We start from the raw sequence: 13,996 nt of genomic DNA, 5'->3' as shown, positions 1-13,996 counted from the left end.
GACGCCGTCAGTATTACCCATGTTTCAAACTTGGCCTCGTTCTTTTCATTGTTAATTCTCAATGCTCCTTCTCATTCAATCAATCGATATCTGACGTCTCATCATCCCACACACCAACTTTTTTTTTCCTTTTCGTCTCCCCCTCCCGTCGGTTTAGACAAGACCCCTGTCTCCCCGGGCTGATTGGCAGATGCACCCCGGGACATGGTCACTTCTTCATCTCTCCGTCTGTCAAATCGGTTTCCTGCACGTTTAGTTTTCCTGTACTGTAGCTCAGTCGCGACAGACGGGTAGACGCGTGTTCGGGGTCTGAGCTGTTTTGAAACGTGGGAACATACATCTACAACGGCCTAGCCTGTTGATCCGGCCAGTCTGGAGTCTTGTTTGGGCAAGTTGGGCTCCAGGCAGAGTTCCCAAAGCGGTCGTCTTGCAGTTTCATGCCTCCCGTAATAAGAATAGAGCGTGCGAGCAGATGGCCTCTGGTGTCGTGGCCGTGTGTTCTTGGGCGTGAGCTGACACAACGGGACGGACGCGACGCGATTCGATTCGCCGCGTGAACGACACGAGATTGATTCACGAAAGCATCATCACGCTCTACTCTTCGTGTTGTTTATCTATCTTCCGACGCTGACGGAGAAATCAGCCTCAGCCCTCCGACAACACCATCTCACTCTGTAAGCGGCCATTGATGGTTGCCTCAGCCTCGACGAGTTATAGTACAGGCTTCAGACATGCTTTGCTCTTCGTGGAATGTTCCCTCTGTGGCTGCATCAAGGCTGAATGCGAGAATGGGCCAATTCCGTCCCCTCGGGACCCTCTAGAAAATCAGAGTTGAGCCTGATCGACGGACGGACCGTTCCCTGCTGCTCTCCCTCTCTGCTCCTGCGAACATGGTGAGTTCCATCGTCGGCTGTCGAAGCTGCTTGGTTGCCCTTTCGTAATGGTGGTGCCCCTGACTTTGCCCCCCCCCTTCCATTCTAAGAATAGTAGCGACCAGCTTCAGCCCATCATGATGCATTTCTCTAGCAGGGATGCCTTTAGAAGCCTGCCGGACCCTTCTGGAGGCCTTTTTTGTTTTCTTTCCCTTTCTCTTCACATGCAGTTTTTGCCTTCATCTTTTTCATCAATAAAGCCAAGGCCAAGATCCAGTGCAAGTCATTTAGTGGCGATCCCACGATCCCTGGTCATTCATTCTCGCCGGATCCGTGGGGAATTTTTTTTTTTCTAGTCATGCCATCCGTAGAGGGGGCGCACTTCTCAGCTTTGGAGGGCATCTTGTCTCATTCCTTGACCTCTGTATGGCTGCGGGATGCAACGAGAACTTGATTTCGGTGGATGCAGCGGCTGCGGCGGATGTGGGTGTGGCGCAAGGTGACGGATGCCATCACGGCGGCCTCTCATGACCTTTTTTTGGTGGAGTCGACTCCGTAGTCGGAGTTGACCTCGACTCGCTCAATACCGAGATGATTGCTGAGTAGTGGTGGGTTAGGAAAGAAGCCATTTCAAGGTTCTGTTTGAAGCTTGGCTCGCAAAGGTATTGAGGTCTAGGTATACATGCATCATCTTGTCTATCCGTAGGTACTCAAACGACAACTGTAACTATCTGACATCTCCGCCCTCGTCGCCATCATAATAACCCCCGACCTCATCCAAAAGCCTACACCAAGCCTCGCACTAGTCTCGCGCCAGACCTTGATCGTCTCTTCGCTTGGATCTAGCACAGGCTCTGCCTTGATCTCGAGGGGCGATTCCTCAAGCCGAGGCCGCCGTCGTGGCTCAAAGGACAAGTTGGTATCCGCCCATTTGCTCCAATCGTTGTCTCCGCCGCTAAATCTGATGTAGAGATGTTCGAGATTTGGCATCTGTCCAGCGGCCTTTCCGGCAGCCAGGCAGAGCTCGTCGAATATCTGCAGATCGGTCAGACTGCGCGTTTGGCGGAGCCTATCTTCGCCTGGGATCGAGTTGGATACCTGCCGAGGTCCGGCCCACCTCTCTTTGTCATGGGGATCAGGAAGAGCAACCCATTTTCCTGATGGCAGTACACCCGTCATTTTGACCGTGAAGAATTTCATGTTTGGCCAGTGAGGAAGCTCGTCATCAATATTGGACGGCCACAGAATCTCCGAGTCCACGCAGCCGTCAAAGAGGAAACGGTCGACACTGGGTCTCAGACTGAACTGACGAAGTGCCCTGCTGAGACGATCGACTTGGCCGGCAGGAACCATACTGGGCGGTTCAACGGTATCATATCTTGGCATTTCCCTGATGTGCCAGATGGCAAAATCTTTCAACAACATTGGCAGCTTGTCGATGTTCTCGGCAAGCCCTGGTATGAGTAAGTGGACACCATCGGCAGGGCTGGCAGCTCTTGATATACCTCCTGAGCAAGCTTGAGGTATGTGACAGACTTGCTCCCAACATCAGCCAGTCTTTTATTCATGCTTTATTATTGGTAAATTGTTTGGACGAGGGATCCTATGCCACGGATGTTCCTGAAGACTGGCCATGAAGACGTAGTCGGACAGAGGAATGGACAGATAAAGCGTAATCAAGGGCTTTGCTGCAGGTGGTGTTGTTTCGAGGAGACGAAAAAGAGACTGCATGATATTTCCGGCACGCTCGTGTATACGGTCGGTGTACTCAGGCATACTCACTTCGACATCGTTCGATCCATCCACATCCAATACGCAGTCGACCTTGACGAGGCGGAGACGTGAAAGACGAGAGGGTGTCATGACTTGGAGCGCCATCTCAAGTCTTGCCGGTATCAACAACAAATGGCGAAATGTTGCAGTCTCGATAATGTGCTGCCATTGTTTGGATATAGAGGCATATTGCGCTACTGAATTATTGACGGTATGGAAACGCAAGTCGGTAGATGTCCTCGATGAGGTGAGGATCATGAGTTTTGTTGCCGAGGTGGCCAACAATAACTGAGATGATCTCTGAAGGAAACTTATTCATGTTGATGTAATTGATTGAAAGCTAAGATGGCCAGAGAGTATGTAAGAAGGCACTGTAGATGCCTTGTCAATGGGAGTCGAGGGCATATAAGTTTCCATGCGGGGTTGACTTGATGGCTGACTTGTGGTGTGGCATGTTATGAACCTCGACTTGGCTGAAACCTCAGCCCAATTAGGTACGGAAGCTATATAAATGACATCAAATGGTGTTATGAAACCCATTCAACAGTAAAAACGGTTACTGCCATGATATCCTTCTTTGGTGCTGCCTGGTTCAAGGAAAATAACAATTCCACTAACACCAAGTTCAAGTAAATCGGTTGCTTTTGCGGATCATCAATACGCCGACGCCCCACTCGAGCCGCTGAATCTGGCAGGCGGGACAGCGGTCGTTGGCGGCAGAACTCCAAAATCTCGAGGAAATTCATGAACGAGACATCCAAGTCGCGACGAGCTGCCAGGTCCTCAAAATGGGAAAACGAGTCTCCAACACCGGAGACGGCGCCGCCGCCTTTCGGAAGCGCCAGAAAATCACCCACGAGACGCCCACCAGCGAGGACGTGACGTCGAGCGAGCAATTGCGCAAGCTCCTGGCCTTTGACCAGGATTTGCGCCGCGCCAGACATGGTAGGTTCTCGACTAGGGCCTCTGAAGCTTTGCGTGGACTAATCTTGACTTTTCAGGCCTTCAATCTTTCAAGAACCTCCTCGACAAGTTGGTCTCCGAAGATGACGATCGAAGGGCAAACCTCGAAATCCTACACCAGTACCTCGACGCCGTGAAGCCGAGGGATGCTTCTGAAGATGCCGTCTACCTCAACGATATCATGGAGATGTGGTCTTTTGCTGTCCAAGTAAACAACGACGGTGTCATGTCCTCCGTCGCGGTTGTTCTGGCCCTGCTGCTGCAGGTCCTCTCAGGTTCCCTGCAGCTGGTCAGCCACGGCCTGGGCATCTGCCAGACCCTCCTCCAGGAGCGACAACTGAAGTCGCTCGCAAAGAACCTGTCGGTGGAGAAGAGCAAGGGATTCGTTCTATCACCTACTCTCCGCTTGCTTCGAGAGGCTACTTGCTTGGACGGCGGCGCCTACGCGAAGCGCATCTTCCGAGCGCGCAACTTCACCTTTACCTCTCTAGGGAGAAATCTCGAGATCGGACATATTGGAGACGCCCAGGAGGATGTACGCAAGGCATCTGTGAGGACCAACGCGGTCAAGTTCTTCTTGAGCCTCCTCAAGTTCTTGAGCTCCGATGGGAGAAAGGAACTTTTGTCCCAAAAGGAGCTTCTGTCACATTTGACATATATGATAAAGACCGACCCTCCCTATCTCGTCCGGGATATCCTGGACTCGTTGAAATCCCATGTCTTGATGGACGACAAGATTCCTCGAGATATCAAGTTCAGAAGCTTCAACACCAAGACGCTAATGCGGGTCTTGGGCCTCTACTCGTACGCCGACAGTGAAGATGTCGATGAGCAGTCGACAGTGAGCTACAAGGCCCACCAGTTCCTCATCTACGCTTGCACCAATTCGAGTGCCGGTGTCTTGTATCCATCAACAGGCCTCTATCCCAAGGAATCAGATGACGATACAGTGCCAAGTGGACGAAAGGCCGGCGCTCATGGAGCACTTGTGACCGACAGATACAAGGATGATATCCCCGTGTATAACTTTGTCCTCGCCGAGTTCGCCCAGAAACTCCGTCCTTGGTCAAGCCTCAAGCATAACGAACTTCTGGTTGCCATCTTTACCGCTGCTCCTGAACTCACCGCCAAGTACTTCCTCAGCAACCAATCCTTCACATTTGAACCGAAGCTTTCCATGACATGGATCGGCTATGCCGCGTTTCTCTTCAACACCATGCAGATCCCTCTACCTCCTCGCTTTGGAGACCGCACTCGCTCCGCCAAGGCTCCTCCTCCCACCTCCATCCTGCTCGGCAACATCATTCCTCTTCCCATTAATCAAAAGGTCCTCATCCGATGCCTCTCCCCCAAGTCTCACCTCACATCCTTCTTTGCGACCCGAATCCTCATCGTGGCACTCGAGAAACTTGCCGAAGCCCTGAAGATGCATGAGGAGGCATCTAAGTCCAAGGACACCGCCTGGAGTGAAGCTAGCCGTCGGTTGATCGATGCCTTCTGTCAACGGATCCCCGATATGAAGGAAGTGGTTCGGGCTTACAAGGGAATACCTGCGGAAAACATCCTTCACAAGACCATGGCCAGTCGTTTGCTACGAGTGTACTATGAGGTGATTCCGCAAGTCGCACTCGCTGCCAACTTTGATGTGTCGCCCTTCTTCACCGAAGTTCTCAAGACGCTCAATGAAGGAAGTGAAAAGACTGAGGATGAGTCTCTTGGTGTTATGGAGCTCGAGAATCTAGTGTCCATCGCCAGCTATTCCCCTGGCATGCGATGGTTCTCAAGAATCGACAAGCTCGTCGATGGAGCAGCTTCCTCGCCGTACACGGCTCTCCTGCGGCTGCTGTGTGACAAGAAGCGAGATCTTCCCTTTCACCAGCTCAAGAAGGTTCTTGGCGAGGTGGCTGTTGAAAACCAGCTGGTCACAAAGGCAGCCATGATGACGCCTCTATATGAAGCGTTGCAGACAACTTTGGCCGAGGTCAAGCCCAAGGACATGGAGAAGGTCTGGTCATTTGTCGACAACTGCATCAACCGATGTGCCTCGTCACCCATCAAGTATCTCGACTTGTTGGAGACATACTCTCAGGAAGGAAACTTGTCCTCATCTCATGGTACCGCTGCCTTGGTCAATGTGACGATGGTCGAGCAGCTGTCGTACGCCACAAGCTCTGCCGATAGCACTGAGCAGGGTTCACTTGGCAAGTTCCTGTCGTCCTACTTTACCGCCTCGTATCGGTTGAAACACGGCAAGCAGCTCACAAAGGCCTTGTACAAGCGGATATGCGATCAGTTTTCGTCAAGCAAGATCAAGATGAAGAAGCTCAAGGACGACAAGTCTAAGGATGTGGATGCTGATGAGGAGATGTCCGACGCCGAGGCGGAGACCGGTAAAGACGAGAAGACCAAATCGTCCGTGGACCTTTCAAGGCTTGAGGAAATTCTTCACGTGCCGTTTTCTGAAGATGAAGATGCCACGGCCTTGACCAAATGGGCTGGTAAAAACGCAGAGGACCTCGTCGAAGACGGCTGGGCAGTAGGCCTAATCCGTCTCCTATCTTCTACCCACATCAACATCCGCAAGGAAGCCCTCACCAACATCCTCAAGATGGCTGCCAATCTCAAGGAATCCTCGTATGAGGAAAAGGACCAGATCTGGCTCCTCCTCTCTGAGCTTGCCGAGTCCTCAAGAGAGCAGGTAGATAAAGGCCCCGTCCCTTCGGCCTTTACAGCCTTTGCCACGCACGCCCTCGAGATTCTCAAGAACCCTCTTCATCCGCTGTACCCTAAGGTTAATGGCTTCCTTACTCGAAGTCCCTTCTGGGCCCCGGATAAGCTACCCCTCGCCCACGATGTGCTCCACGGCGAACCGTCGGAGGACGACAAGTACTACACCGAGATCACCTGGCTGCTCATCTACCTCCTCGACAGCCTCCGCACGCCCTTTGACCTCGGCATCTTCCACCGCAAGCGCTGGTTCGAAAAGATTCTCGCCCTCGGCGCGAACCCCTATCTGCGTGTTAACCTGCGCACCCGTCTCCTGAGGATAATCTACCGCGCGTCATGCATCGAGGGTGGCAGCACTACGCTCGTCACTCGCTTCGGCATTCTAGGCTGGCTAGATGCGCAGCGAGCGGCCTCTGAGGGCGGCGAAGAGGTTGACGTGTTGGCAGCCCTCATGAAGAGGATATGGGAAACATGTGATCAGGAAAAGGTCAAGGCTTGGAGCAAGGGTGGAGTTGAGAGGTTGCTAAAGAGTCATGTGCTGTAGAGCGGCTGTTGTGCGTAGATATATAGGCATTGATATATATATACTCGGCGTTTATACAAAAAGGCTCACGGAACTGCTGTATAGCAAACTACAGCGTGATCCAAGTAACTAGACTCTTTCCGAGGTAGTCACCCATTTATAATACCTCCAACTTGCATACTCATTCCTACCTAGGTAGTAAGGGACATGTCAACTTGAACAAGGCGGGCCAAGAAATAAACAAGACACCAGAACATTAAGAGGCTTACTTACCTAGCTCCTCTCAAGTACCGTGTAATAATTAAGTGAGGGCATACTGGAATAAAGATAAAGCTTTAGAGCTTCTTTGCCTATTCTTACTATACTCTCTTTATTATCTTTAGGCCCGGTGATACCTTGGTATAGATATAATGGGGTTAATCACCTCAACAGCTCGTCATCACAAAATAATCAGGAAACTACTTGGGAATATTGGCATGAGACATCAAACTTGTTCAAACTCGGTGTACAATATGTACAATATCCTGTCCATCTACCTCGATATAAAAAAAAAATGAATAAACACCATGAAAAACGCAAAGCACGCCCCAAACTCAGGGACTGAATATCCTGATATCCCCAACCACAAAGCTCGCTCCACGATGGATCATCCGAGATCAAGAAACACCCTCTTCCTCTCCACACACGCGCATTATTATGATATTGTATAGAAAACCAATGCCCGAGCCGTCTTGTGAGCTCCTCTTTGGCAGAGAAAGGAGGGCAAGAGAAGAGGTTACCCCTTTTTTTGACATGAGCAATTATTCAAGTTTTAGCGTCCTGTCCAAATTCGCCTCTGTAAATCCAGAAAAAATTATTGCAATGCTGTGACATTATAGTGTTCGCTCCATTTGTGCATCGTCGTTTCAAACGCCATTTACAATTGACCCGAAAGCAAGGCCTCGGTGGCTGCGGTAACATGTTAGTGAGAGGTCAGAAATGAGGCACGATAGAAACTTACCAGAGTTGATGTAGGCTCTCTTAGCGTCCAGAGGGACGTTGAAGCGTCTCTCAAGCTCCTGCTTGATGCCCTTCTTGGTGACGGTCATCAGATCGGCCGTCTTGAGAATGTCGCGGATCTCGGCGAGCAGAGCATCGTCGCTGGGCATGCCAACCATCTCCTCGGGGGAGAAGAATTGTGATCCGCCAAACTGACTCATGCGGTTGCCGGGCATCTCAGAGTGAGCCAGAGACATGCGGGACATGTTCTGAGGAGCAAAGCCAACCGTGGAACCAGGGCGGCTGGGCTGGTAGCCGCCGTACTCAGAGAAGGGACCCTGAGCCTTGGTGGCGTAGCTGTAGCCAGAGACCTCGGATCGAACGTCATCACGAGCCGTTTGGGTCTCCCAAAGCTCGGCCTGGTACTCCTCCCACTTCTTGCGCGGGATGGACTTGGGGTCAAACTTGCCCTCGTCAGAGACGACAATCTTTTTGCCCTTCTCGCCTGCTATAACACGAGTGTTGCCCCAGTTGAAGTCGTCCATGTGCCAGAAGGAATACAGAGGCAGGGCAAAGGAGAAGACGGGAATAGCCAAGATGTACATGATCATCCAGCCAACCATCTCCCACTTGCGGCGCAGGATGAAGATGATAGCTTGTAAACCGTAAATAGCAGCGAGCAGCAGGAAGGCCGTGATAGGAACAACATCAGGGTTGGCGATTACCTGGTAGATCAGGTACACAATGTACATGACGATGACGGGCTGGACGATGGTACTCAGAAGATCGACAAACACGACGAAACGCATACTGAAACAGCAGAAACCGCAAAGCTGGGCAAGAGGGATAAGCTCGACCAGGTTGTGAACGGTAGAGTTGATCCAACGACGTCGCTGAGAAAGGAAGACGGCCCAAGAGTCGGGAGCAATGGTCCAGGCATGCGCGCTGTAGAGATACTTCGTCTTGTACTTGGAGTGATACTTGAGAAGCAGGGTCGTCAGGTAACGATCCTCACCAAGGTGAAGCAGGTTCTTCATGTGGAGGGTATCGACACGGATGGTGGAATAGTCCTCGACAATTTCCTTGCTGACGAAGAGGGGCTTGCCAGTCTCGGCAGCACGAATTCGGTACATGGAGAAACAACCGGGCAAACAAGTGACGGAACCGAACAGACTCTCAAAGGCCTTGGACAAGTTGTGAGAGATCCAGTACTCGTAAACCTGAATCATGGTGATGAAGGAGGATCTGGCGTTGGTAAGGGCTGTTTCACCACAAACGGCAATCAGACGAGTGTCGTCGATGAAGGAGGAAACCATGCGAGTGGCTGAGTCGGGGGCAACCATTGTATCGGCATCGATCTGGAACATGTACTCGTAAAAGGTCGGGTTGACACCAATGATGTTGCGGATTTGGTGGTACATTTCCAGCTCCATGGGGCTCATGGCAATGTTGTAGTGAACGCGGTTGAGGAAACGCATCATGACCATCTGCGAGTCTCGCTTACCACGGTTACCGGGACGAGAAACCTCAGAGGGCTTGCCGACCTTGACAATGACCATGAAGGGAACAATGTGACCCTGGACCTCGTAAAGACCCGAGTAGACCTTGCCCATGTTGTGTTGCTTTTGGCCTTCACCCAGAGATTCGAAGCTGAGAGGCTCGGGATCAACAGTCTCGGAGACGCCTAGAATGTCCAGCACAATACGAGGAGTAGGTCGATCGTTGCCCTGGCCAATAATCATACCATCGCAAATAATGACGAGAAGTTTGCGCTTGTCATCGTACTTCATACGCGAGAGCGAATCCATAGCACGGCGGAGCGAGTCTTCATCCTCAGTGTAGGCGGGAATCATACACATGACGAACTTGTCGAGGTTCTCGGGGGCATTCTTGCCTCCGAATTGAAGAGCGGCAAGGAACTTGAAGACCAGGATAGATGCAAGCAAAACAGAGATAGCCAAGATGAAGTATGTGGCAAACTGACAACGAGTCGAGTTTCGCGTGTCGACATCACCAATGTAGAAAAGGTTGTTCAGGCAGGTGAGCATACGGGCTTTGGTGAGCTCGTCCAGCCGGAGCTGATCCCAGTACTTGGTGAGATCACTACCAGCCTTGCTCTGAAACAATCCTTCAACCTTGGAGTCCATGAATCTGGTAGCACCGGGAATGTTTGGGGCGTCCTTGTTGTTCTTGCCCTTCATGCGCAGGCCACCGTTCAGATAGATGGTCATGTCGTACACACGGCCGTTCAGAATAGCGATGTACTGGCTCTGGGTGTCGGCAAGCTTCTTGACGTACTTGGCAGTGTAACCCATTCTACCCTTCATGTGGGTGTGCCTGAGCATGTACATCTGCTCAAAGTACCAGTCAGGTCGGCTATCGTTGGTGAACCATCGGAAATCGTGGTACTTGGAGTTGAGATCCACATCCTTCTGCAAGAGAAGCTGAGGCTGGCCAGTGATGTTGGTGTCTCTGTTCTCAAGAAGAACCTCATGGCGGATAGAGCCATCCTTGCCCTGGCACAGAGCGGAAACCTGAATTGGGAAGAGGGCACTAATGTCCTTGCCGGCGTACTTCATGAAGGTGTCTTCAGACACCAGCTTGTTGGGGAAGTGGTTGATCTGGTAGGCGCCAATATCAAAAACGAAGCCACGGATGGCAGCATAGGCACCATCACTACCCTTCTTGCCGTTGTACGAAGACAGTTCTTGGGTACTGTAGACGTGTTGCTTTGGGCAAATGAGCATAGGGAATCCGACCATGACGAACCCGGCAATACCGCACATCAGCCAGATAAGCATGTTGATAGCCAGCTTTTCTCGCCAGGCCATACGAACATCCTTTCTAGGCATGCGTCCAACAAGCCTAATGAGGAAATCGGGAATAAACCAAGTAAGCACAAAGACCAGGGCGACCCATCGCTTTCGACTGGGCTTGTCTCTGTACTCTTCGACTTCCTCCAAAGACTTTTCGTTGCCTCGCTCAGCCATCTGCTCACGGGTGTCAAGGTTCTTGAACATGTCGCCACCACCAAAGGCGGAGACACCAGCTTCAGAGCGGCTGTCATCAGTGAAGTAACCGCCCTTGGCCTTCTCACCATACATGAGAGGCGTGTTGCCGCCAGAGACAAGGTGCTCCTTGGAGGCGCCGAAGGGCGCCGACTCGGCAGGAGTAAGACCATCACCAGCATCCGAGGACGGCAAGCCACCGAAACGGCCAGACACGGAGACCATCTCGCCAAGCTGCGCAACCTCCATCCAGCACCGTTCACTCAAGAAGACGCCAGTGGCACCAACTCTAACTTCATTATTGGGCCACTGCTTCTCCTCAATGACCATCTCGGCACGCTCGCGTTCACTGCCAACCAGGATGGTCTCAGCATCTGCCATGCCGAGAAACTCGCCGAAGGGCAGGAACAGACTGAAGTCAGCAGACCGGAGCCGCTGGCTAATTTCAGCAATACCGAAGGTCTGGACCTGGGTTCGAACGCACTTGCTGTCGAATTGATTGGCAATACGTCGATCGTTGGGCTTGAGACAGAAGATGAAGTAGGAGTTGGTACCAGGATCGGTGACCGCCTTCTGCACATTCTCGAGAGAGGACAGGAACTGGCCTGAAGCTCCCTGCTCGATGGTCATCTTGATGTTCTTCCTTGACTCCCCAGCTTGGCTCTGCTGCTCGAGATCCTCCATAGCATCCTGCTGCTGGCGTCGGTAAGCAGTGTTGGGCCTGGCGGTTCGGTGTGTCTTTCGGGACATGACACTGGGTGCTCGCATGGGCTTGGAGCTGACACTGGCCTGCATAACAGCAGTGCGCTCGTTGGGGTGGGTGACTGTCTGCAGAGCCTCCTGGCCAAAGAGACGAGCCACAAACTCGCTCTTGGTGCCATTGATCATGTTGAGAAGATCACCCGAAATGATCTCACCGTTCTCCTCGATCAAGCCCTTGACGGGGTAGTCAACCTCACCGGCAAAGTGCTTGACAGTGAAGCACGCAGAGGTGTTCTCGGTCATGAAGTTGCTACCAGGCAGCTTGGCAGTGGCAGCACCAACCTCGATAGCAGCGTTCTTGCCATCGAAGCGTCTTCGAAGAGACTCCAGAAGCTGCATGTCAGATCGGTTACGGCGGGTTTGGTCATCCAGGATACTGAGAAGACCGTTGCCGGGCTTCAGAATACCACGGACAGCATCAGAGTTATCGAAGTAGCTGGTGGGTGCCACGCTGACTTCCTCGGACTCAAGCATATCAGCCTTGCGGTCAAAGAAGTTCTGGAGAGTCATGTTGTAGATGCTCTCGGTAGCAGCGTTGTTGAGAAGCTGGTCAAGGGCGGATCCAGTGGCGGATTGCTGAGAGAAACCAGGGAAGTCCACGATCGAAACAGTGTTGGCAATGGATTCCTCAGGAGCGCAGAGGCGCTGGTTGATCGTCTCAAGGATCCAAGCAACGAGAAGAGAGTAGAGTGTGCGGGCGAGTTCACCAGCGTGAGCGCGGGCGCCGTTGGGGTCAAGCATCACAGTAACTCGCTCCTTGTGGATCATCTTGGTCTTGTAACCCAATGTGGTCTGAAGATCAGCAGCGCTCACACCCAGGAAGGCGGCGATGATGGAAAGAACATCCTTATTCTTCACGGCGGTGACTGTGCTGCCACCCTCGTGAGAGAAGCCGCCGCTGTCGTCTCCAGTGACGCTGGTCTGGCTGGTCGACTCGAACTCGAGCTGGCCGATATGGAGAATACTGGCGAGGATCTGGCAAATCTCGGCAATCTCAGCGCGAGGGAATTCGAGCTTTCGCAAAGCATTCTTGAAGACCTGGAAGCCTTCAGCATCGTTGATGCCAACCTTGAGCTGAGTGGGATGGCCGAGATACTTCCATCGTTTCTGGGATGTGCCAGTTGGGCCAGTAGAATCCTCCAGGCCCAGGTGGGACTTCTCAGCGTCACTGGTACCAGCTAGCAGGTAGTACAAAACGTGGAAGTTTCGTTCGCCGGTGGGCACATCGGTAATACGGCTACGCTCAAGTCGGTGGTCGAGGAGCTTACCACCGATGAGGATGGGGTTGGTTGTAGCCGAAGTGTCGTACTGAAGTTCATAGAACAGACCTGACTTTGAAGCAGTGGGGGTCGTAGCCGTCTTGGTAGTCGTGAGAGTATCGAAAACGTAGGCGGCGAGCGAGAGCTTGGTGGATAGTGGTGTTGATGACTTGTTCAGGAGAGCTGTGAGCAAATGGGCTCGAACAGTCGACTTGCCAGAACCAGATTCACCCCTGGCCTTGTTAGTGTCCACACATTACATATTGCATTTTATATCATGAGGTATCACATACAAAAAGACAAGGGCCTGGTTCTCGGATCGGTGGCCTAATCGAAGGTATGCGCGGTCGGCCAAATCCTCAGCGCCAGCCATGGCGCTTCCCTCCTTGCCGCCATCAGGGCCCTTAGTCGAGGAAGTGTATGTATTGAGAGAGATGAGAGCGTGAGAAGAGAGCTGGGCGGTTGGAAGAGAGACATGGAAACGACTGGCGAGATGGGCAGTGAGATGCGTGTCGGATTGGAGATGCGCTGGGAGCGAAGGCAGCGAGGGTTGGGTGTGAGGACCCCCTCCGCTGCCCAGGTGTGGGAGGCTCATGGCCATGATGCACAAGAAGCCAAAATTTGGCTATCTCGATGAAGTAGCTGGCTCGGCAAGGGTTCGTTCAATGGTCGATGCAGATGACTTGATGGGCTCGGGGATCGGGGATGGGAAATCGACCGTCTTCGAGTCGTGGTACAATCTGGTGTTGGGAATGGTGTCGGCCACGTTACCGGGTCAAATGAGAACGGTCAACGGGCACTCTGAGCGAGAGTAAGGGTGTGGGTAGACAAAACGAGCGTCAGAAACAACAAGAAAAGAATTAAAGGGAGGGAAAAGGCGATCAGGAGCCTTCACCAGGTCGTGAGGTTGTCGGCACTACTAACTGTTCACAACACCAATAAAAACAGCCTGGGAAAAGGGATTGTTTTCTTGGGACAGGCAGACCACATGCCATCCTGCCTCCGCTGGATACGGGGAGGAGGGTACGTATACCGTGGGAGGTGCCAGTTTTTTCCGTACGGCTGACCGCAGGGGCCAACCGCGCAGAAACCTCATGGGCGCAGCAAGCCCCCCTTTGCACTTTGGCCTTC

At 52.4% G+C, this 13,996-nt stretch overlaps 2 protein-coding genes across 2 annotated transcripts; one reads left to right on the top strand and one right to left on the bottom strand.

Annotated features, from left to right (window-relative positions):
• Window positions 1-3,433: 3,433 nt before the first annotated feature.
• On the top strand, window positions 3,434-6,879 carry NCS54_01270100 (Hypothetical protein; the record flags this gene model as incomplete). The annotated part of the gene is made up of 2 exons (XM_053157927.1): window positions 3,434-3,590; window positions 3,647-6,879. 2 exons carry the CDS (start codon window positions 3,434-3,436, stop codon window positions 6,877-6,879), a joined length of 3,390 nt encoding a protein of 1,129 aa, XP_053013902.1.
• An 895-nt stretch (window positions 6,880-7,774) lies between these two features.
• On the bottom strand, window positions 7,775-13,466 carry NCS54_01270000 (Chitin synthase; the record flags this gene model as incomplete). Its single annotated transcript, XM_053157926.1, has 3 exons — window positions 7,775-7,806; window positions 7,859-13,098; window positions 13,159-13,466. The coding sequence occupies 3 exons, from the start codon at window positions 13,464-13,466 to the stop codon at window positions 7,775-7,777; spliced, it is 5,580 nt and encodes a 1,859-aa protein (XP_053013901.1).
• Between the last annotated feature and the right edge of the window lie 530 nt (window positions 13,467-13,996).

Source organism: Fusarium falciforme, chromosome 10, assembly GCF_026873545.1.
Source record: "Fusarium falciforme chromosome 10, complete sequence".
Classification (NCBI taxonomy): domain Eukaryota; kingdom Fungi; phylum Ascomycota; class Sordariomycetes; order Hypocreales; family Nectriaceae; genus Fusarium; species Fusarium falciforme.
Note: the sequence above shows the minus strand (reverse complement) of the source record. Positions and strands in the feature narration are given on the sequence as shown.